This window comes from Lepisma saccharinum, chromosome 6 (genome assembly GCF_977018435.1).
Source record: "Lepisma saccharinum chromosome 6, izLepSacc3.1, whole genome shotgun sequence".
NCBI classification, from domain to species: Eukaryota; Metazoa; Arthropoda; class Insecta; order Zygentoma; family Lepismatidae; genus Lepisma; species Lepisma saccharinum.
The window spans coordinates 16,150,739-16,176,871 of NC_139234.1; the positions used below are offsets into that span (position 1 = coordinate 16,150,739).

General features: G+C 36.2%; 1 protein-coding gene across 1 annotated transcript; it reads left to right on the top strand.

The window, feature by feature from the left end:
• Positions 1-1,608: 1,608 nt before the first annotated feature.
• LOC145988588 (uncharacterized) lies at positions 1,609-26,079 on the top strand. The gene is made up of 2 exons (XM_083123573.1): positions 1,609-2,139; positions 17,913-26,079. The coding sequence occupies exon 2, from the start codon at positions 17,954-17,956 to the stop codon at positions 19,061-19,063; it is 1,110 nt and encodes a 369-aa protein (XP_082979699.1). The 5' UTR covers positions 1,609-2,139; positions 17,913-17,953; the 3' UTR covers positions 19,064-26,079.
• Positions 26,080-26,133: the final 54 nt, after the last annotated feature.

The window sequence follows — 26,133 nt, forward strand, 5'->3', positions numbered from 1 at the left end:
AGATAATGCATCTCCTTGTTTTAACCCATCATGAATTGTAAATTTGTCAGACATATTATTACCCACACGAATTTTACTTTCTGTTTCACTGGTGCATATTTTTATCATACTAACAAGCTTCTTAGGTATTCCAAACTCTACTAATATATTATATAATTTATCTCTTTTGACCGAATCATATGCTTTTTTGAAATCAATGAATAGCTGATGGACATTTTGATTATATTCCCTCTTTTTTTCAAGTGTCTGTCTGATGTGAAAAATTTGATCTGTAGTTGATCTGTTACGTTTAAATCCACATTGATAATCACCTATAATTTCATTAGCATATGGGGTTAGTCTTGTTAAAATAATGTTAGACAATATTTTGTATGTTGTTGAGAGTAGAGAAATTCCACGGTAATTATTGCAGTTCATTTTATCACCTTTTTTAAACACAGGAACAATTATGGATTCTTTCCACTGGTGAGGGATTTCTTCTTTATTCCATATTAAACAAATTAATTTATGAATTTGACATATTAATGAATTTCCACCATATTTAATTAACTCAGCTGGTATTAAATCAATGTCAGGTGCTTTGTTATTCTTTAGCCTTTTAATAGCATCTTTTACTTCCGTCAAGTTAGGTTCTGGAACTAAAGGTTCTGCTGTGTGTACTTCATTTACTTCTGATTTATCTCCTACATGGACATTTAAAAGGTCATTAAAGTAGTTCTTCCATCTATTTAGAATATCGCATGGGTCAGCTAGAAAATCACCGTCTTTATCTTTTATCAAGTTTACTTTAGGTTGCCACCCCTTTCTAAATTCATTTACACCTTTATATAAATCTCTGATATTTTTATTTTTGCTGTTTGTTTCAATTTCGTCAATTTTGCTTTTCAAGTAATATCTTTTTTTACTTCTAAACGTGCGGTTAACTTCTCGCTTTATTCTATTATAATTGCTTAGATTTGTATCATCCGAGTTATTTAACCATCTAAGTCTAGCCTGATTTTTTATTTCTATTAGATTATGACATTCATTATCAAACCACGGCTTACTTTTTCTTGGTTTATGGTATCCTATACTTTCTTTAGCTGCTGATTCTATTGCATTACGTATGTGCTCCCAATTCTTATTTACGTCTGTTTCATTTATATTTTCATCATCATTTAAATCCTGCAAAACATCAAATCTATTTGACAGTTTAATTTGGTAATCTTTCTTAATTCTTTCATCAACAAACTTTCCTGTATCAAATTTTATAACTTTTAGATTTTGTTGCTTATGATTTATCACTGAGAGTCTTTCTCTTAATTTAGCAATTACTAAATAATGGTCACTGGCACAGTCAGCACCTCTATGTGTACGAACGTCAATTATACTAGTATGCCACTGAACTATAGCATCAACTATTGTATAACCAAAATAATCCAAATTTCACGTGATAGAGAGAGGAGGGGACAAAGTCAACTCAAGAATCGAGTGCTGAAATATAGACACACCACCACTGATAGGAGTGTCCTGACCTTCATACATATGACAAAGTCTCACAATGTTTCTTCAAATCGACATGTCAGCGTTGCGCGAATCAAATCCAATCAGCGATCTAAGCCTATTGCAGAGAGAAAGAACTGAACTGATTTAAAGAGAAGTTGGAACTTGATTCGAATTATTCAAGAAAAATGTCCTGATTATATTTTATTGATGTTTATATGGAATATTACTACAAGGTCTGTGTTGGAACGTTTATTCTACAGCATTCTCATCTAGTTTGCAAATTTCCTTCAATAGGGTAAAGGTAAAATGTCTTATGGCATTATATTCTTCTACGCCGAAGATTGATGCTTCCCGCAATTAGTTTGTGTTTGTTTATATTTTGGGTGTATCTGTAAGACATTGGAAGTTGTATTTGAAGTTAACTCTTGAATTAGAGCTTCTTCACGTTGACATATGTGCATGATATGTGATTTGATTTTTCGTCGAAAACAAAAGAAAAATAATTTCGTGCGTTCACCCTGGATCTGTTCCAACTTTGCCGAATCTGCCAAGATAGAAGAAAGAGTTTTTCACTATTCCTTCGCAAAGCTGTTGTGATCGTGATCGTTTGTGATGTGATGCGAACTGCGAAACAAATACGGATAGAAATAATTCGTAAGTATTAATCTGATGAATAATTGTTTTAGCATTTAGATTTAAGTTGTGATATATTTAAGCCACCAGACGTGTACAATAATTGTATGTCATGTATAAATTTTACACGAAAAGTTGTTCAGCCCAGCTGGGAAAGTAAACACACAAATAAATCTTTGTTTACATCTAAACCGATGTTTACAAACGGTTTTGCGTACGGATCTAGTAATGTTAACACGTACTTCGTGATTCTTCTTTCTTGTGAAATAATAAAGGCAATACAGTATATTATTTGGCCCAAGTTCCTTTTGTTTTATTGCGAATTCATCATTCTACGAATGTAATTTTTACATGGTTCGATTTTGAGGTATGACTGAAGATGACCGGACCCCTCTCTGATATTCTTCATATTTGGCATACTCACCAATTGAGGCCTCCTAATCACGAATCTGAAGTTAAAATTTGTCGGAAACGTCTAAAAATTGCTAAATATGCGAAAATAAGGCGTTAGTTTTCAGAAGGGAAACTGTCGATTTTCGCAAAATTTTTTGTTTCACAACCAAATATATATATTCCTGAGGTACTTGTTTACTATCCTTCGGACACATTTATTTATTTTTACAGAAGAAACTACTTACCGTAATAAGTTCGTGTAGCATTGTCGAACATCGGGAAGGTGTTTTGTGATGTGGGAATGTTTCATAGCTGAAATTCATGTTGTTCGTTGAAAATTAATTCTCCGACGGAGAATAGCTAGCCCCACGAACCATTGGTGCGTGGATAGGTTAGTTCTGTTAGGTTAGGAAACATAGTTCAAATTTGGTGTCGTGTTAGTATCAGGATCTAGAAATTGTAAATAATTGCAAACCATTGGCGCTAGCCCCACGAACCATTGCCGCGTGGTTAGGTTAGTTCTGTTAGGTTAGGAAACATAGTTCAAATTTCATCAAAACAACGTTGATACAGCTTCAGGAATGTTCCGCGAAGCAGGTACGTAAGTACGAATATCAAAAATTGACGAAACGAAAAAATTAGAGGTGTCCGAAAGATAGTAAATTTTACCCTTTGCGTTCGCGGTGTGCGATCGTGGTGTGGCACCCGGCATCTCTTCGGTTAAGTACCTTTTTCTTTTTACACTTTCTGTTCACGATAGCCCCACTATCCATTCACGGGGTCGAGGTATGCCTACGAGGTTAGGTTAGGTTCCATTAGCACTCATTTCACCCCTAAATATGTGCTTCATCATCTAAAAAATTCCTCAGTACGTTCAATTGTGCATATCCGGACATCGGTTTTTCTCGATTTACTCCTTCAGGTAATTTTTGCTCGCTCTGGGATTTACGTTGTTGAATTCCTTATAAAATAAGCTTTCCAACAATATATGACACGTATTCCTTAGGAAAAGGACGTAAACTAGAGTGTTACCTTAAATTGAAAAAAAAAAACGTCATCTTGTAAAACTACCCCGTGGTTGCTGCACTGACAGGGGGTTACATAATCGAACGCATGGAACATTTGATTCACGTAGTCGACGGTAATGGCAGCATGAGCTATCGTACAACGGAGATGCATGAATGACGAAAAATACCTTACTTACAGGCCAAATAAGTTGCACGATTCGAAAAAACAATTTCCCCAGCTTCAGAAAGTACTCAAGAACGCAATTCCGTAAGTACTTTCTCGTCTTTTCTCCTGTAAATTTGAAGAAATCCGTCTCCGACTTATACAACTGTTACCATTTTAACTTCAGATTCGTGATTAGGAGGCCTTAATTAGTGAATTAGTGAGTATGTCAAATATGAAGAAAATCGGAGAGGGGCCCGGTCATCTCAAGTCATACCGAATATATATATATTTACTTGTGAAACAAAAAAAATTGCAAAAATCGATGGTTTCCACTCGGAAAACTAACGCCTTATTTTCGCTTATTTTGCAATTTCTAGACGTTTCAGACAACTTTTAACTTCAGATTCGTGATTAGGACGCCTCAATTAGTGAGTATGCCAAATATGAAGAAAATCGGAGAGGGGTCTGGTCATCTTCAGTCCTTCAGATTTTGATTTATGTCTGTCAACACATACTGCGGAGTTTTAGCGATCACTTAATATTTTGTTCAATATATGCTATCGTGGTTAGGTTAGGCAGGTTAGGTTTGGTTCCCTTACTATTAAAATAAAGTCCCTAAATGCATTCTACTAAGGTTCCGATTTACTTCTACATTCATCCACGCTTCTACGATATTTACTGTCTGTTGTCGATGGAGAATACGTATGTTGTCCATGAGAAGTGAGTAAGGTAATTTTCAAGTTGTTTTTTTCAACATAAATAATTTTTTTTGAGTCCAAACAGGACTCATTACTTTAAGGAAGGTTCATATTTCGTGTGACAATGATTTCCAAAATTTACAATAATTAGTCTTTGTGCTAGGAGAAATCATAAAACAATCGGAACCGTTACCTTTTTTGTTGTATTTATGCTAATGAAACCTAACCTAACAGGCCTAACCTAACCTCATAGGCATTCATTCCTCGTCTGACGTCGGAACATAAGGTAGGAAAACTGTTGTGCGACAAGGAAGATTGTAGCAAATTGCGAAAGAAACATGGTTGTCAATTGCTTTGTATGGAGAATCATCGTGGTATTTAACAAGGTTATTCTACAACTTCTGCAAGTTATTTTACAATTTACATGCTTTACCGCCAATTATTAGATGCAGATTTGTCTCAATTAGTGAGTATGCGAAATTTCATAGAAATTGGAGAGTGGTCCGGTATCGTAAGCTCATGCCAAAAAAAAATAATCAAATTTTGTAGTTAGGTAAGTGAGATATGTCATGTCCTCATATGAGGACGCTGTGCAATAAAAGGAACAATATTTCTCTAAAGAGTGAATTTATTAGTTACATATAACAGACACAAAAAATATGAAAAATGGTTGGGAAACTACAGAAAAAGGAAAGAAACAGTTACAAAACAATTATGATGAACCCTTGGAAAGCCAAAACGGTGCCAGTTTCATAGCTCGGAGACACTTAAAATCTGATATTTTGTGTTTCGCATGGTTCGTACTTCCCAATTGTGTATTGCAGAACATAGTTCAAGGTGCCATTATGCTTTTTACACGAAAACAAACTCAATTTTTCACATAGAGAGTAATTTTTGTTATTCCTTTCTTTGCTTCCTTAACACACAATATTGCAGGCTAAACTTGACTACTGTAGTGAGTATGCAGAGTTTCCAACCTTCTTCACCGAAAAATACCTACAATCGTGTTCGTCACATGTGCAAATTATACATTATGCACGGGTAGCTTACGGATAGCCCCACGAACAATTCCGATAAGGTTTGGTTAGGTTAGGCAAGCATAGTTAAAAATAAGGGGGGTTGGAAATTCTGCTGTAGGGAAAGCAATGGCAATTGTGCGTCGGTGAGATATTTCTCTTGAAAAATACATGATTTCCCGGTCAAAGAGATTCCACGATGAAAGAAAATACCTCGACGAACATTGCAAACCTTAGAGAAACTCATTTCCTTAAGTAGTTTCTTCTGTAAAACTGAAGAAATGTGTCTGTGATGTATGAAACTGTTACCGCCAAAACAATGAACATAAATCCTTATTACTTTGAATCAACAAAACCATGAAAATGAAACCATAAAACTTTGTATTAACCCCCTAAACAATGAAAACGATCACTTATTACATTGTATGAAACACTTCAAAACACTCTGGACACAAAGGTACATCACACCAGTGCCAGCTCGTGGTCTGGCTCTATGGATGTACACTTCAGTCTATCATCCAGAAGTGTTATACCACCCCTGTGAAATACTCACACCCGTTTGTGCGTACATAATGAAGCTTAACTCTTTCGCTGCGGTCGTCGCATTTATGCACATCATGCCAGGTGCCTTGCTCCGCTGAACTCGCATTATTGCGAGTTCATACTTTCATTCGCTGCGGGTGTTGCATTTTTGCAGTACGTCGCTTTTAGTAGCCTTCAGACATCTGTTGATACTATTTGGAACTATTTGAACTTGTAGTTTTGTTTATATCCGTATAATGTCGCTAATTACGCCTCCGTTTAGAATACGAGCATTGAGTGCTCTGACATGTCAGTTTCAAATGCATGTTCGAATGTAAACAACATGGCTTCGTCAAGTTGTCAACTCTTGTCTCATAATGATGTTACTCAGCTGTTGAATCAGAAGGTGAATTAAGTTGTGACGATAATAGCGACAGTTTTTATGAGACTTCAAGTGGTGACAGTGATTGTGTAGTGTCTGATGAAGAATTTGTCAAGCCGTCCGTAACATCATGGAGCAAAGTGCAAAGCAGCATTGATCTAGGTGCGGGAAGTTTGACACAGGCAAGTGCTAAGTTACTTGGTGACAGTACAGTATTTAGCACACCATTTTCTTGTTTTATCAAATATTTCCCCCGCTCAGTATTTGAACACACCTTACAGAACAAACTGAAGTTTTCGCCACCCAGTATCTTGATACTACTTATGAATTTCCACGCTGCTCCACCACTCTGCGTCATCCCGTGTTTTGAGAAATACCATACCATCAGGGACTACAAAATGGTTTGCCAGTGCAAGGAATGACTTTTGTGATTTCTCTATAACATATTTTGCAATGTAATTTTTTACAATTATTCTTTCTAAATTTTTTTTTTTAAAAAAATTCAAAATTTTTCAAAATATCATACCACCAGGGACTACAGAATGGTTTTCCAGTGCAAGGAATGAATTTTGTAAGTTCTCTCTCGTATATAACGTAATGTAATTGTGAAAACTATTTGTTTATAAAAAAATATTTTTTCAAATTTAATTACGCAGCCAAGGGATATTGTGTGCCAGAGAATTTCGCAGTGAAAGAGTTAAAATATTGGCAACCCAAGTTTTGATCACCTTTCACTGATAATGGGGCTATGACTGAGTTATACATATTTCATGATTTTTTTTTTAACAGGAATAGTTTTACAAATTTCAAATATTTCAAGAATTATCTAGGCAATCACGAGAAGAGCGATGTTATTGTGCAGTATGTAATTCAGCATTCGATAACCTGACAAAGTCACTCAAAACATAGAAATACCGATCTACAATATCAATACTATTTTCGATTTGCAAATTATTTCATAAAAACTTTCTCCCCTGATCTGCTGATATTAATGAACAAGGAGAATAATAACATTGGCGTACACCAAAGAAGCAGATCCAACAACCACATGGCGGAAATCAGTTGTAATCTATCTAGTTGTTGTTTATTTCTAATGACAGACTGATCAAAGCAAGCAAATCAAGCGAGGTCAAGAAATTAATAAATGTTAAAGCAAATAACAGTACTCACTAAGTTCACACTGCCCTGCTTCGTAATCGTACTTCAGAATTTTCCTTCTCTTCCGCCATATCCATATATTACTGCAGTTGCTACAGGCATTGTAGCTAACTTCCCTCCAAAAATTCAATAACGTTAAGTCTGCTTTCGCTATGTACAGTTTCCCAAATCATCGTGAAATCAAACACTTTGCACTGAGACAGGGACGACCTTTTGACAGCGTTAAATAATTTTGTAATGCAGTAACAGCCACACAATGCAAAACAACTGACTATTTGATGCACGCTCCCTCCTGCAGGTTGATAATTCGGCTACTGCGCCACAGAGGCCGTTTATTTTGACCAAGATGCACGAAGCAAAGGCATGCTTAAAACACCTGTTTTGGTTTCAGTTGCCCTCCCCCCTCTCCTCCTTTTCTTCCCCTGTTATGCTGGGGACAATATACCGAAATTCCCCTTTCATAAAAAAAATCCCTCAATTTGCGATGATGTATGGGTTGCATCGACTGCATCACACAATCTCCAATGGAATGGGTTTGCAACAGTACATTCGCTCGCACACAGATCCCTGAGTTCACAGCTTTCCAAAATGATGCAACCTCCCCTCACACGGCGCTCAAGCCAAAACACCCAATCAAAGTCCTTTACGCGACTGCTGCAACAGCGTCATAGCAAGTGAAACTACCATTGTGTTCCAGCCCCGATCACGGCCTGTCTACGTGGGTTGATATCACGGATCGCAGACTTCTCCACCATCTCTCTTGGTGGAGCAGCGTGGGAACACTTGATGTTTCGAAGGAGATAGAGTTCAATAAATAAGTATAATAATAATGATTTGCATTATAGATTTATTTGGGTGTGCACGTGCGAATAGGCAGAAGCCGCTACTGCATCACACCTGCCACAAATATATCGTGTCTTACTTTTACACCTCAGATCACGACAACGATTTGCATATTTTGAGTCACTCTTCTTTGGGCAATGACCTCCTCCAACAAATCTTTTCTAGTGTCAAAGTACTCTGAATATTTAACCCTCTCATGCATACTGGCCTCATAAGAGGACAGATAGCTATTTAACAATTTCTTTCTTGATGAAGAAGATATCACCTGGCTGATATCCCGAGAGAACTTCTTCATCATTCGCCACCAGGTAAGCTTCAAGAATTTCTTTCTTATCCAATTCATAGCGGAATTTTTCTGTAAATGCACAAGAGCCTTGTTGGAGGGCACGAAAGCTTCGGTGAGAAGTTGCAAGGTGGCAGCACCTCTCGAGCTTGTGATGCAGTTGCTGGAAGATATAAAAAAGTGTTTCAACACGTGTTGAGCATATGCACTTATGAAAATTTTTTTTATATATATATAGCATTTGGAATCATTTTCCCAGGTATTTTTTTTTATTTTGTTACTATGATGTAGTTTTATGAGATTTTGTTGTTATTTTGAACAAACGTGTTATATAAAAGGAGATAATAGCAAGGAAACATGTGTCCTGAAGTGAGGACGTTATGCAGCTGAGTTATCAAAACATTTCTGATTGTCATTATATTGGATAACCAAAAATTTCATCTTATATATATATAGTGGCCGCGGTGGCTCAGTCGGTAACGCGTCTGACTACCATGCTCAAGGTCCCGGGTTCGATCCCCGGCCAGTTCAAATCCGGGAACTTTTCTAACGGTGGAAGCGGCCCCGGCGCCTACCCAGCGTCGAATAACATGGGTACCTGGGGGAAACCCTGGGGGGTAAAGGCGGTCAGGGGCGTGATGCTGATCACATCACCCCCCCTCACGACCGGATCAAGAAAGTGTGGGGCGTTACCCCCACACCCCCTATACGCCTTCATGGCGTGGTGCTATGCACAGGGGAACACTTTACCTTTTATATATATATATATATATATATATATATATATATATATATATATATATATATATTTTCACTCTTTATGATTCAAAACTATAAAAATTAGTATTATGAAACCAAGTAAGGTCAAAATCATATCTGCCAGTGTATTTTAGAATATTTTATCATTTAATTTGAAAGCATCATTAGGAAATTAAATGTGTGCACCCATTATTTTACAAAGTAGACCTGCTACCATGTATAAATCTTATAATACAATGTTTTACAAATATGAGTATTTTTACTGCGTGAAATTTTTATTTTAGAAGAAGCAAAGCAGTAACATTGAGAAATGTAGCAAGATCTGTGCTTTTCTTTTTGTAGAATGAATGATCCTACAAGTGGAACTTAACGAATGTCTGATGAACAACATCCAACCCCTCTCGTTCCAGTTGATGTCGATGATCGTCCACTTAGTCATGACCAAATAGAGGCTTACCTCTTGGAACTGACTCCTTTGATACCTGAAGGATCTGAAGACGAACTGGTTTCTGATGATAATGAATTTGATGATGCGGACTACCTTCCAGAAGCTGCGGAATATGAATCTTCAGATGATACAAATTCAGAAAGTATAGACAATCCACCAGATGGAACTTCTCCCACTCCTCCACAACCAAATGTTCCAAACAAAAGGGTCCCAGTGGGGTTCGCAGGGAAGGATAATTCGCATTCCAATAATATTCCGCCTTTCAGTGGTGAAAAGAAAGTAAATGTAACAGGTGAATCTCCTTTGGATTATTTTTTCATTTGTTTCCTGAATCCCTAGTTGACGATATAACTTACCAATCCAATTTATACGCTGTTCAAAATAGAAAGGATCATTTTGACTTACGTAAAGGTGAATTGACTTTCTTTGGTATGTGCCTTACAATGACATACATAAAGTACGCTTGTATCAGACAATATTGGTCACAAGAAAGTGGACTCGGACAAAATGTCATTGCTGATGCAATGACAGTGAATAGATTTGAACTCATTCGGCGCTACATTCATTTTCAAGACAAGAACAGTATCCCTGATAATAATGAAAACAAACTGATGCGCATACGTCCAGTTTTGGATTTCCTTCATACCACATTTCACAGTGCTTGTGAATCTGAAGAACATATCTCAGTTGATGAAATGATGATACCATTTAAACGAGGGTCTTCCCTCAAACAATATCTACCAAAAAAAAAACAACAAAAAATATTGGTTATAAAGTGTGTGTATCTGCAGGAGTATCTGGGTATGTGTACTGCTTCGAGGTTTACCAGGGTGCAGCTGGTGGGAGGGAAAAGCCTTCTGCAGAATTTGGAATGGCTGGTGATTCATTCATTCACCTTTGTCACTCGTTAGAAGGAAAAAAAATCACAAGGTGGTTTGTGACAACTTTTTCACTGGAATACCACTTGTTTTGAAGCTGAGAGAAATGGGTATTTGGTTCCTTGGAACAGCGAGGACAAACAGAATCCAGGGTTGGGAAAGAAAACTCACTTCATTGCCAGATTTGAAAAGGGTTCGTGGGAGTTCATCCATTGTAACATCATCTGATGATGTAACAGTTGTGCGGTGGTTAGACAATTCTTCAGTTCATACTATATCAAGTTATGCCAGACTAGAACCACAAGACGAAGCCTCAAGATTTTCCAGAAAAGAGAAGAAAGTTACCAAAGTTCAATATCCTTTTGCAATCTCAAAGTACAATCTTCATATGGGTGGGGTTGATTTGATGGACACGCTTGTGGCTCGTTACAGAAATGACGTTAGAAATAAGAGGTGGTATCTGCGTATATTTTATCATTTCTTGAATGTTGCTGTGGTAAACGCCTGGATACTGTGGAAAAATTCAAAAGATGAAAATATGGATTTGCTTGAGTTCAAAAGTGGTGTGGCTGTAGGACTTATTTGCAAAGGAAATGCCACCACACCTGCAAGACTTAGAGGAAGGCCCAGCAGTGAGACTACGCCACCTCCACTAAAGAAGAAAGCAATCCTGACTGTACCCAGGGAGAAAATATTTGATGGAGGAGGTCATTACCCAAAGAAGAGTGAGTCAAAATATGCAAATCGTTGTCGTGATCTGAGGTGTAAAAGTAAAACAAGATATATTAGTGGCAGGTGTGATGTACCATTGTGTCCAGAGTGCTTTGAAGTGTTTCATACGATGTAATAAGTGATCGTTTTCATTGTTTAGGGATTCATACAAAGTTTTATGGTTTAATTTTCATGGTTTTGTTGCTTGAAACAAAGTAATAAGGGTTTATGTTCATTGTTTTGGCTTTCCAAGGGTTGATCTTAATTGTTCTGTAACTGATTCTTGCCTTTTTCTGTAGTTTTCCAACAATTTTTCATATTTTTTTGTGTCTGTTATATGTAACTAATAAATTCACTCTTCGAAGAAATATTGTTCCTTTTATTGCACAGCGTCCTCATATGAGGACATGACATATCTCACTTATCTAACTACGAATGATTTTTTTTTTTTTTTTGCGATATCTATTTTAGGGAATCTACTTGATCAGAAAATCAAATTTAAAAAATATTTTATAACTTTTTCATAATTCATGCATGAGAGGGCTAAGGCAAACGCTGGAGTGTGGAATAGTAACACACCACCTATTCATTGTTTGAAAATCTGCATACGGTGGTGTAAATAGCGCACAATTACGTATATTCTGGCAACACAATGCCTTGATATCCCAATAAAGCTAATTTGAACTGTAACAGCAGGATGAGAGTAGGATGACAATTCTCGGATTTTGTTGTAATAGAAAATGGAGTGAGACAAGGAGATGTGATGGTGTGTTTTGTAAACATTGATGTAGAAGAGGTTAAACGGGAAAGTAGAGTAGAAATTACTATATTATAGGCAGTGGCGTGCCCAGGATTTTTGAAAGGGAGGTGTTGTGTACAATTTTTCTGGTAGTCAGCCCTCATTTTGCCATCTTTTCCTACATTTGATGTTCTCTTTATTATGGAGTGCTGGGCCAAACGTGGGGGGAGGATTATGAACCCCACCACCTTGAGCACATCACTGGTCATAGGACTAACTAGGAGTTTGTCTTGAGGGGTGGTGGAAGTCCAAATTGGTCGATATTAGTCCTATGAGCTGTATTGACTTTAGTAATTTGTACTCTAGTTTCCTGTATAACCTCTTTTTAATGCCAATCAGTCAATTGGAGACACGTGACTACTTTATCCTGCAAGAATTTCCTCTCTCCTATAAACTTGAAAAATTGGAGGTACGTCTGTCTGGTTCTCAAACGACAAACAAGAGAGAAAATGTGTAATTCAAGGAATATGACTGACCCCCCCCCCCAAAAAAAAAATCTGTAATTTGGAGATACTTTACCATTATCAAGAAAAGATTGAGGTAAGTCAATCTGACTCAAAATGGATCTTATAAGAGGAGATACATTAAAACAAAACCAAAAACAGCATTTTTTGGAATTACGTTCCTCTGGTTCCCACACAATGATATATTCATGTGTGAAGTATTGCTTACATCAATCTTGCCCCCAAATAATGAAATTAAAGTCAGTGCTATGCACACTGTAATTTAAATATACATACCAGGAATATATTTCCAAATTTTTGGAAAACTTCTGTGGTGACATTCCACTAAAAGTGATCCTACTCCATGTAAATGACAAAATGAATTAATCTGAAAAGTATTATTTTTTTTAAATATTTGTGAATACATATAATTTCCATATTTCACCAACAAAAACTGTTAGCATGTGCAGCCTATATGCTTCACAAACAATTGTTTACAATTCAATTGCAATTGAAGTTAAATTTTGCTACATTTTTAAAGTACCATACATGCATGGGCATCCGGAAGGGGAGCCGTGCCTGCCCCCTGGAAAATGAAAGTCAACCAAAAATTATGCATTTCACACATATAATTTCATTTTAGCCACAATAATATGTATTAGTTATTACATGAATATGATAAATTCAAATTTAATCAGGCCTCCTCGATGACGCAGGGTAGCGTCCTCGCCTTTTAATCAAGGGGTCCCAGGTTCGATACCCTGTGGAGGCACATAGTGGTCCGGATCCCACTTTAAACTGTAGGTCCAGTCCCGATTAGCCTTACTGTGCATAAAGTTGACTTAAAACACCAAATCAATCAATCCAATCAAATTTAAGCAATCTTTCTTTAGGGAACAACTCTATTTTTGGGAAAAATTTGCCTTGTGCCTGAAAAAAAATACTTTCCTTGCCCCTCCCTGGAAAAAATCCTGCGGACATTCATACAGACTATGCCATATGTAAGTTTTTTTCATTTGTTAGCATACAGCACAAAGTACTTCATAATTCCATGAAATCATTTCATATGAATACTTTAATCCAATCTCATGTCTTGAACCGTACATTTTATGTGTGGAATGTCATGCACGTAATGCTGGAGGGCCTCTTTATCTGTTAGGAAATTACACAGAAACTGTTGTCTTGTATATAGACTGCTGCTACTGTCTACTAATGCCATCTACTTCACATGTGTGGGGTGTGAAGAGGTATTACATTGGTAAATACTTGTTAGGTTAGATGGGTCATTAAATAGCATTAAAATAATTTCGTAAGTGCTTCCAACAACTGATTACAGTGTCTGGTCTGAATCAAGAAATTTTTTCAAATGACCCATTAAAATATGCCAAAACTCTGTCTGAGTGATTCAAAACCCAAGAATGATTGCTCACTGCAAAACAGGTGGATAAAAATCATGATTTTTATTGTTTAAGAAACATGCTAAAATTGCTTGCATGGTTTTTGACACCCTGCACATAGATATATGTTTTTTTAAAGAAATGCTTTTTCTAGTAAATGGCCCTGTAAAATGTTTGAACAGTTTGATTAAAGCAAATTAAAAATGTACGTAAACATAAATTTTTCTGTTTCTGATGCTGTAACTACTAGAGTACTGCATCGGACCACTTTTGCTCGTTCGAATCTCCCATGCTCGAACGCACCACACTCGTTGTGGAATGATCGGCAACGTCCCATATTTCAGACCCTAATAAGCAACACTGTCAACCTAAAACCCATATATACGTAGAAGGAAACCACTCTATGCAATTACAATTCTAAATAATAATTTCGTATATTATGTAAGACTCAAATACAGCACATACAGGGTAGGATTCAAAAGTAATGAGCCTTCGTTCAAAAAGACATATTTATTGAGCTGATCGGTACAACTGACTAATAGTCTTCAAAATAGGCACCTCTTGCATCAATGCACTTCTGTAGACGACTTTTCCATGACTCAAAGGCGTCCCCGAAGTCCTGTTCTGTGATGGCTGCAAGGGCTGTCTTGACATTTGCTTTGATGTCCTCGATAGAGTCGAAACGTTTTCCTTTCAGCACTGATTTTAAGCATGGAAACAAGAAGAAGTCAGGAGGCGACAAGTCCAGACTGTAGGGAGGCTGGGGTACCACAGGAACGTTGACTTGGACCAGGTAGTCGTTGACGATGAAGGCAGTGTGGCTGGGGGCGTTATCGTGGTGAAGCTTCCAGTTGTCGTTGATGTCCCTTCGCTTGTGCGCGATGCTTCTTTGCAGCCTTTTCAGGACTTTCTGGTAGTAAGCAGCGTTCACGGTCTGTCTGGGCGGGACAAACTCGTAGTGGACGATCCCTGTCACTCCGAAAAAGGCGATGAGCATGGTCTTCGTTTTCGATTTGCTCATCCGCGCTTTCTTGGGACGGGGTGAGTTTGAGGTGTGCCACTCAGCGCTTTGTCGTTTTGTTTCTGGATCGTACTGAAAAGTCCACGTTTCGTCACAGCTTATCACTGTTTCGAGAATGGCAGGATTGCCTTTGCACAATTGCAGCAGTTCTTCGCATCGGAGCACTCGGTTATGTTTCTGTTCTGCAGTCAAAACTCGCGGCACAAGTTTCGCGCAGACTTTCCGCATGTGCAAGTCCTTGGTAACAATGCGTTGCACCGTTGTCTCCGATAAGTTCAGGGCTTCTGCTACTTGGTAGAGACTCAAACGCCGGTCCGTGTTCAAAAAATCACGCACTCGCTGCAGATTCACGTCAGTTCGGGCCGACGACGGGCGTCAAGACCGGGGTTCGTCAGTCACCTCTTCCCGGCCCTCACGAAAAGCCTTGTGCCACTTTTTGACTTGAGAAGAGGACAGACACTCAGTCCCAAACGCCTGTTGAAGCATTGTGACCATTTCGGAAGGAGACTTGCCCAACCGGATGCAAAATTTGATCGCGTGGCGTTGCTCTAACGAACTTTCCATATCACCGTGTCACGCACCACTGTATAGGGGTTCCTGTTAAGGCCGATGCTACCGCTCCGAAAGCTGGGAGCCAACTGACACGCATTGCGCTGCGAAGCCAACACCCACCACCACCGTTCATGTCAAGCGGAGTGTTCTGCAGGGTACACACACGTCAGTATAAAGTGAGGCTCATTACTTATGAATCCTACCCTGTATGAAAGTATGCAATATCTACAGACCGAACATAAAATGGATACACATGCTGACAGACCTGCCTAAGCAATTACAAATGAGTACGTGTCATCATTGTTCACTTACCGAAAAGAATAATAATATTCTGCGAAATAATAAAATGCAGTTATAACATTCAATTGAATATCATTTCAATGTGAAAATAATCGGAGATACATTAAATTTCAATTTAGGTAGTTTCAGCCCATAATCATCTATTTAATTTTCACGTATCTCAGTAAGATACAGAAAACTGCATTTTAACATGGAGGTGATGACTATGTTCACTTATTTTTCAATTTCACTTCGTCTTTTACTTCACGATTCATATTTGAGGGCCCAAATTATGGAAATACGTCTACTTGTAGGGTTTGAGAGTTCGAGTGTATTTCGATCGAGCGGAAGAACTATCAATTGTGTATGCCATCTAGCATTGCTCGTGCGAATTATTTGCTGCTCGAGCGAAAAACTCTCATTGCAGCCCTCTAGTAACTACTATGGAAATGATTGTTGAGTTTGTTAATGAAACTAATAATAATTTCAGTAACTTTTCTTCCAATGAAACTAAAACATTCTGGATGTACTGTATAATTGTAACTTAAAATATTACCTTAATTTTGGAGATATTTTTAATTATAGTTCAAAAATACCAGCTGCCATGTTTATTTACAGTTTAATGATATTGACACTATTTATGGTTTAACATGATTAGTATTTTGTATATTTTTCTATACAAAATGTTTGCTATTTTTACCCATAAAATTATTGAATTTTAAATCAAGAGAAATCCTTATTTGACATATTATAACATTTAAATAGAATTTAAAACAAGATAAAAACCGAATGTTTTAATATTATTACCTACAAAAATTAGCCTTTTCCACCTTTTTTCCCTCACTTCTATTTAATAAATTTTTGTATCAACCCCCATGAGATGCAAGGCCCTGGGCGGTTGCCCACTTTGCCTACCCCTTACTATGCCACTGTTTTTAGTCTGCTATTCTGTAAAACTTGCGAAAAATCATTCAATATTCCCTCCCTGCATTTTGGGGAAATTTCTGTTTACAAATTTACAGTCCATATTCCGTAGCATAATGTCTTTCACACTATAGTATATTAAATATAAATGTTTTTTTTTACACAATTTTCACTTTATTTCACCAACTTCCACAGATCCATATATATGTGTGTGTGTACATAGGGTAGGCCATTTATAATGGAAAATATAATGCTAGAAGGGAGCCACAAGATTATGATACCAGTTAGTCATATCCGTGAAAATGATATCAACATTTTTTTCAAATGCGAACCCCCTCTTTTATTGCAGAATCAAATTCTATGAAAAAAAATTAATGAAACTTTTAAGTCCGAGCATTTGTTTTGAAAAATGTATTTATAAATAGGGAATGGATACATATGAACTAACAGGCTGGTGTGAGACCTGGAAAACCTGGGAGAGTCAGGAAATTTCTTCCACCAATGAGTGGGAACATGTTAGTGGTAACACTAATTGTTTTCTCACAAATAAGATGTATCTTTAAGGCTAAAACTAATTTTATTGTTGTACATTACTAAGAATATCAATAAGCTATTAAAATATACCCAGTTCAAATTTCAGCTGACATAATAAATAATTATGTTTAACAAAAATGATGTTATATTTGAAGTATAACTACAGTGAAGCAAAGTATATGGTAACGTTAAGTAAAGTAACATGGAATAAGTAAATGAAAGTTTTGCAGTGGAACCTCGATTATATGTTTTTCAGGGGACCAAGTTGATAGATGAGGGAAATGTAAAATCTGGGAAAGCTTTATAGCATTATTCTCTATTGGGACCATGAAGATTGAATGTATAATGCAGGAGAATGTAAAATTGGGGTTCCACTGCAATGGCTTCATATGACTGCTATTTGGTTAATATGTCAGCTGATGCCAGTATTATCACAGATCACCTTATTTAATATTTAACTTAAAGGAGTGTATCACGAGAAGTGCTAAACTTGAGAAAAATAAAATGTAATAGTTGTAATTGTATTTTATATATTTTTATTATTTGAGTTCATGCAGTAATTTTGCGTTATTTTATTTTAGGCAGTTTGTGGTGTGTGCATGTTTCCTGATTTCACAAGAAGATGTGCCGTGTATGTATGGCATCGGGTACAGAATGTGTTTGGCTGCGAAGGAGAGTCATCCACATGTTGGACGCTGCATGCTTGCTCTCTGTGCTGATAGTGCAAGGTAGTATAATGAACTACTACATCATTTCACACTACAAGAGCAACCTAAACACCTACTTCTGGTTTATAGGCGATTTTGTGTGCCTCTTCGCTTTTGCTGGGACACTGTGGATATCATACAAGTATTGCCGGAGGCAGATGATCGATGAAGGGGCTGCAAAAGAATTGTCCTTCTCTCCAAGTAGGGTTAGCAAGAATTACCCGATGCCAATACTCGGGGTCCTGCCTTTAAGTTATATCTCATGGTTTTTCTACAGCTGTTTGCTTCTGGGAAAGATAATACTCATTTTCAAGTCTGAGATCCCTGATGCACTGAGTCCAGAACAAATGTTTGGTCCACAGCTACTTAAAATCTCGATTGCATTATCAGCGATCATTTTTCTCCTGCTTGTTGAGGGTCATAATTACTCAGATCGAGAATCTCCACGTTTTATATACATTACGGCTGTCTGTGGAAAGACTGGTATTGAGATTTTTGACACCGTAACCCTTTTGAGTCTCCTGTTCGTCAACGAAACTCGCTTGACGCTCACGTTTACTCTGGAAAACACAGTGATCACTTTGGCATGCATTAATTTCTTGCTGCCAACACTTGCACTGTATAAATTGAGCTTGTCAAATTTTGCATCACAGCCTTTTCCATTGCCACTTGTTGTCGTGTACAACTTTCTGCACTTATGCTTTATCGACATACCATACTTGTGGATTCGCATTTACATGTGGGTGGAGTATCACAATCCTACCTCACTATTTATTATGAAAAATGTCCTTGGCATTATCTATGTGGTTCGCGGTATATATCCAGACTTGTATAGGCTAGCAAAGCATGTTTCAAAACAGAAGGTAATGGATAAGGCAGGAGAGAATGTAGAGCTACAGACCGTTAATTCAGTAGATGAAAAGACTCATGTGCAAAACTGCATCATTCCGAATCACAAAGTTAACGAATTTGAAGATGTAAAACTCAACGATGCCCCCCAAGAAGTTCCGAAGAAAGAAGAATAAAGATCTCTCTGCATTAAACAAGTGCCTTCACGATAAGACTTGACATATCAAAAGTGACAATATAATCTGTTAACGTTTTATAGATTGTACAGCTTTTGTATGTATTTTTTTTAATACTCAGACTTCATACTACTTATAACTTTTGTAGGATTTGTATTTTGTGCTCATGTCTATTTGATAAAAGTGATTGTATCTTCCATGTATTTTGAGGGTATTTTTAATATTCTTAGCATTGTAAGCATGACACTGTATGTTTGAGATGTTGACAAGTATACATTTGGAGGTACTAATTTAATTGTTGACTTAGCATGAAGGTGTAGTGTACAGGTATAGTTAAATAACCTACCAATTGCTAGACAGATTACTTGTAATTATGAATATAAACACATGTAATGTGTTCTTTACACTTCTGCATAATTTTATTGTTTTGTTGAAGTATCCATCTCAGTGACAGAGTATTTCAGTAGTGGATTGACATTCTTTGTACAACAGGCAAAGGGTTTTGAGTCCCACCTGGACATGGGTGTTTCATTGATTCACCAAATCACGATTCATCCTTATCATGACAAAGCAGAGTAACAAAAATGTACTGTGCACGTTAGTGTTTGATAACTGAACGTTTGCGTTATCTATCAGCATTGATTGCTTTTCATAATGTCATTCCATTTTATTTCATAGACCTTAACTTTAGCATCTCTCCAACAGTAACGTTTGTATTAGAGCGCTGCATCGATGCCTTTTTGCTCGATCGTCTAATAGTTCGCACAGACAACACTAGATGGCTTACAGAATTCACCGTTTCTTCACTCGAGCGAATAACGCTTGAACAGGCAAGTGATCGGTATATGCTCGTTCCCGTATAACCGTAACTTGTCTCTGGTAGTGAGCCTTCAAATATGAATCGTGAAGTGAAAGGCGCAGTGAAATGGAAACTGAAATGAACATAGTCATCATCTCCATGTTAAAATGTAATTTAGTCTATCTTACCAAAACATAGTAATATATGAAAATGAATAGATGATTATGGGCTGAAACTGCAAGAACAAATTTTTACACATATATTTGTATGATTATTGTCCCATTGGAATTATATTTTTATATTCTATATATTTGAGTGTATCACGCTTGTGTGTGTAAGATTCGATCGAGTATTTTCGAGCAAAAGTGGTCAAATGCAGTACTCTAGTTTGCACCATGACATGAATGCACAATCCGGGTGTTGAGATGAGACTCTTGTCCTGCCCCATTCTTCCACGTGGCACTTAGGTGCCCTTCTTAATAGCCCATGTTACAATTTTATTCTTTGATGTCAAATTTTATTCAACATCGAGGAAAATTTAATATAACATATTTATAATGCATGAAGCACCTGAAAATTGCCACTAAATTCATCCCAAATATATTTATTTTTTCGTCTGTGTATAAATTATGAATTATGTAAATTATGCCTCTAACATTGTCTTTCCTGGGTTAGAATTTCGACAAATATTCTCAACACTACACAGAATGAAAAAAATGAACAATCTTTAAGTGCCTTCATTTCTGAAGTATGGGCTTTTCAAATATGAGCATATATTCAAAAATTGTAATTGAGCTATTACTGGTTGATGATTGATTTATTCTGGACAGAACAGCAAGGACTTTCATAAGAAGTCAAATTTTGACATCGAACCTTCATACAAACACAATTGGATTTGGTTCTACCAAATGAATGTATTCAAGAAAAATATAATATTTTTCTTTTTGGTCTTCTAACTCCGTGTGCTGGGAGGATGAAAATATTTCACTTCCCTCAAGAACATAAAACAAAAACCAACTTCAACTCTACGATCCGTAAAAAGGTCCTTTCTGCTAAAGCTTAACATTTCAGGAATTTCACTTCCTCATTATCAAGATAAGAAAAGTGGTAAGAACATAGACACGTGTGTGGATGCACACCAAAAATCCACCTGTAAAACTCTCCCGGGTTAGGAATGCTCCCCAGATTCAGGGACCCATTATAATGTGATACAGCCTTTGGAATAACAATTACTTCTACAGTTATTTTATTCTAGATTACAAGATTTTTTGTTAACATTTTTGGACAATAACTGTGTAACACTTTTTTTTAAAAAAATGTTAAATGCACAAAAGTTTAAATCAGAAGTGTAAGCAACACATTTTTAATGTTTTATATATAAAATTGCAGTTATATTAACACAAGTTATGAATATTGAAATACCTTTACTCTACACTGTTGTAGTATTTGTGTATCGTGTTGACATGGTTGTGTGAGAGCAGGTTGTGTTGGTGTAAACAATAAATATTGACAATAAGTTTGATTTATAATCAGAAAGCAATAATGTTGTCATTTAAGTGATAAGAGAGGCATTTATAATTAAATTTTACTTATAGACAGCAATTGAGCATAATGTGTATTTAAAATTTTGTATAAAGTTAGCATTTGGTACAGTTTTAAATGTATTCTTATATACTAGCAATTAAATTTTTTTTTCAGAATTTGAAAACTAATTCAGTAACGATTTAATAGTAGATGGATGCTTTAGTTTTGAGAACTGTAGGTTATTAAGTACATCACAGGTACGTTTGGAGTGAAGTGAAAGGAAGTTTTTACAATTTCATTTTACTTAAATGAAATTATATGCTAAAAAATTATATGCTTTAATTACATATATGGATAACTATTAAATGTCATTTAATTTACATGTTTATGTATGCTATACATACCATGATGTCAAGCATTGCACTTTGTACCCAATAATTTCATTCTGTATCTATTTCCTTCCATTCTTTATAAGCATTTCTGAATCTTTACTTTTTCTAGCATTAATATTTATGTATTTATCACTATAAAAGTGTCAATTTTATTTTTGAATATGTGTTTACAGTTTTTTTTCTGTTCATAGTTCTCAATGCAATATTTAGTACAACACTTACTAAAACCAGTCATTTATTATGTCTGAGTTGATACACAATGTGAATATCTGAATTAGATGAATGAATAGTAATGGAATCTTCCAAGTTTGCTTAGATAAGGTGTGAGTGCATTTGCTTTCATGAAAACTGCATTTGTAATAATAAGGAAGTAATTTTAATAAATTAGGATGTTGATAAGCAACTCTATAAATAACATGTTGCTATATTCTGTTTCATTAGCTATGATTTTTCTAAACATTCCTTTTCCTTTTGTTAAAATATGAGGCATGTCTAACAATACCAGAAAAGTGTAGGGAAGTAATAATTTTAAGTAAACCTTATTTAATGCATAATGTTGCAACATGTAGTACATATTATTCTGTGTACTCACCATATTTATTATGGTGTGAAGAAACTTGCTCACAAACCATTTATCATTGAAGAACTGGGCACGCTTGCAAACTTTCATGCAATTCAGACACTGTAAAATTCTGTATTCTTTAAGTCGCAGTTTAAAACTTATTGCCAATTTTCGTGTAAATTGCCACATAGAAATGAGCAATTTTCGTAGAACATTACTACGCACACAAATATGTTACTTCATTGAATTAGGCACACACGGGAGATGTACTACGTAGAACTTTCAGCAAAAAATTCAGGCTCGACCAGGACTGGAACCCAGGTCTCTGACACGAGACCCGGGTTCAAGTCCTGGTCGAGCCTGCATTTTTCACTTAAAGTTCTATGTACACAAATATGTGTTTCACTCAGTGCCAAGCAAATGACTCGGTGCAATAATCTGTTCTTATTTTCTGGATGTGCCTCGCATATCTTTGTGTGGAGTGAGTATGTGAATGATAGCATAATGGTATTTAATTGCATAGTTGATAAATAATCAAGGTTTCACTATATAATTATAATAATTTATTATTTTGCAAGCATAATGCCAATTAGCATTTAATACAACATTTATCAGAAAAGTTGCAGGACATAATTTTTTTATTATTTACCTGTAATATTCAAACACAAGAGATGGGTGTTATTCTGTCATCTGATATGTGTTCTGAATAGACATGGCCTTGGAAGTGTTTCCATGCAAACTCACTAGGTGGCAGGGCTATACTTAGCAACCCACTGTTCAGCTTGTTGGCACACTTAGTTGGAAGTTACACGAGTGACGTAATGGACGTGGATTCTGACCAGAGAGTTAACATTAAGTTCTGTGTGAAGCTAGGGAAAACCCCTAGTGAAGCATGGAATATGATACAGCAAACTTATGGTGACGAGGGATTATTGAGAAGCCGTATCTTTGAATGGCACAACAGGTTTCAGGAGGGCAGACATTCAGTGCAAGACGATCCCAGAATAACAAAGACAATGTTGATCACATTTTTTGATGCTAAAGGTTTGGTCACTATGAATATTTGCCTGAAGTGCAAACAATAAACCAAAACTTTTATATTGACATCCTGAAATGTTTGCATCAAGCAATTTGGTGGCACCGTATTGATTTGTGGGCATCTGGGCAATGGTTCTTATTGCACGACAATGCAAGGCCCCATGCTGCTTAATCAGTCCAGGAATATCTGGCCAAGCACCATATCCCCACTCTACTACATACCCCATATTCACTTGAACTGTCACCATGTGATTTTTTTATTTTTTTTTCAAATGCCGCTGAAAGGGAAGTGTCATGAAGATATTGCAGCAATCCAAACGGCTGTGACAGATGTGCTGAAGAGCATCCCAGATGAAGCTTTCTCTGCTTGCTTCCATGACCTCCAGAAACGGTGGCAGCTGTGTATAGATAGCCGATGGGGCTATTTTGAGAAGACATAGGACCGTTAGTTCCTAAGTTAAAAAGATTATTTTTTACGAGCTCAGTTCTGGAACTTTTCTAACAAAGGTTGTATTATAACAAGACTGCGTTCACATAACAACTTACAGAAACAATGCATTTACAAATATATAGTGAGTACAACTTATATTTTTAGACTGGTTTATGTACATGTAATTTTAACATGAAAGGAGATTGTTATTTGTTACTGAAGTAACTGAATGGTTATATCTTTTAGTGTATTTGCTACGATGCTACTTTCTACGCATGACATGTTTGTGAGGCTATTAAGACATTGTTAATCATTATGTTGTTTAGTGCATTTTCAAGCATTCTTTACTATTATATATTAAGTCCTGATATTAATCACACTGTTCATCGTGATTAGCCAAGAGTGGCAGAAATATGACATTACATAAACTAAATCAATCAATCCAATTCATATCACTTATGTGTGACATGTTATATGTCACTTCAGTGGGAAATCTCCCAGATGGGCTAGGACCTAGCAACAACCTCCTTGTATGCCCCACAGGTCCCAGCAATCAATTCCCTATGGGAGCACGTTTGGTTTATTATTTATTTGTGCATAAAATATAAGTTTTGTTTAAATATACCTTAAGGAGGAGTTTATCACAATTTTAGTTTCAATGCTGTGCTGTCCATTATACTTTGCCAGATTCAGTAAACACCGGGGGAGAAGTTCTTATATCTGGTAGAGAGGAGACATCCCTGTTTCAGTATAAATATTTTCTGGTGCACCGAGTAAAGAGGTTCCTCTATGATTTTCTATTTTCTCCTCTTTTGTATACTGGTACGATGATAGTAAGTTGCCAATCTTCTGGTATGCCTCCCTCTTCCAATGCTAAATTGATAACTTGTAGCAGCATTTGCTCACCTTCTGTGCCCATATATACTCATCATAGTTTACTAACTTCTCCATTTTCATCTTTTTGAAAGCCACATCCTGCCTTCCTGGTGATATTGTATGTACAGTTGATTTACATAAGTTCAAAATAGGCCCCCTTAACTAACTGCCTTTATTAGGTTGATTGTAAATTAAGATTTCTTAGAATAATAAACTTATTTTTTATTTTTGTAGCAGTTAATATTGATTTATATTAATTTGCCACTGATGCAATTTACATATAAACAATTTTGTTTGGACAAAGTGTTTCTGTGAATCACTTTAACATCGTCGTGACTTGTTCACATGAATTATACTTAATTCAGTTTTTATCCTCGTGTTCACTGAATTGTTAACGTGTATTCTGCATTGTGGATAGATATTATGGTACGTGATAATTATAATCATGCAATGCATTTAGTATTTGTAAGGTGACTGAGATATATATATTCATGTACAAACAAAAAAAAAATACTTCATTTGTATTTTGTATCCAAATTATATAGTCTCAAAAGGCAAAAGACAGGTTATAAGAAAAGTACACCGACAGGCCTTTGTATTACATCTCTGTGTTTGTCCAGTACAGTACTGGAAACAAATACTTCCCCTTAGGGCTTTAATGGAGGGAAGTATTTCTTTCTACCACTGTACATTTGGGTTCCCTCAAAATGGTGGGGGAGAGGGGCTAATTGTCCCCAAATGTTATGAAACAATGATCTGCCAAAACAACAGTACTTCTCAGAACTAGACCATGTTATTCCTGAAAAGTTACTAGGATGTTCACCTCATTGAATGCTTATTCAAATAATAATTTGTAAATTAAAAGCCACACATGAGTGTGAAAATGTACAAGTTTGGATTTTATGTTGGACATAACTGAAAATTATTATTGTCAAATTATGACTGGAATTTTTGAATTTTGAAATGATAAAATAGTGGGAGACAGAGCCCAACCCCACCTTCTCTACCTTGTAGCCACACAGCTAATGTTACAATGTAATACTAAGTGAACTGTACCTTATTGGGAGAAAACTATTTTTTACATGAGAGATTTTAAATGAATGTTCAAACAGTACTGAAGGATAACTACTTATTTGTGTATTGTGTGTAGCTGCATATATTTTGAATAATATTAAATTCCTTTTTAATGAAATGTAACATTGTGCTTCCAATATATATTTTTTAATGTTGAAAACTATGCAATACTTAGCTCACTATATTACTGATATAAATACAATCTCCTGAGAGCTTACATTGTGCCTTATATATGCTACTTTTGTAAAAAAAAATATATATATATGTATTTTGCATGTATGGGTTCTTATACATTGGATGTTTTTTTATAATAAAAGTATACACAAATTCGAAATTGTATTTTTGTGTGCATCAGAAGGACAAGAATGAAATGCT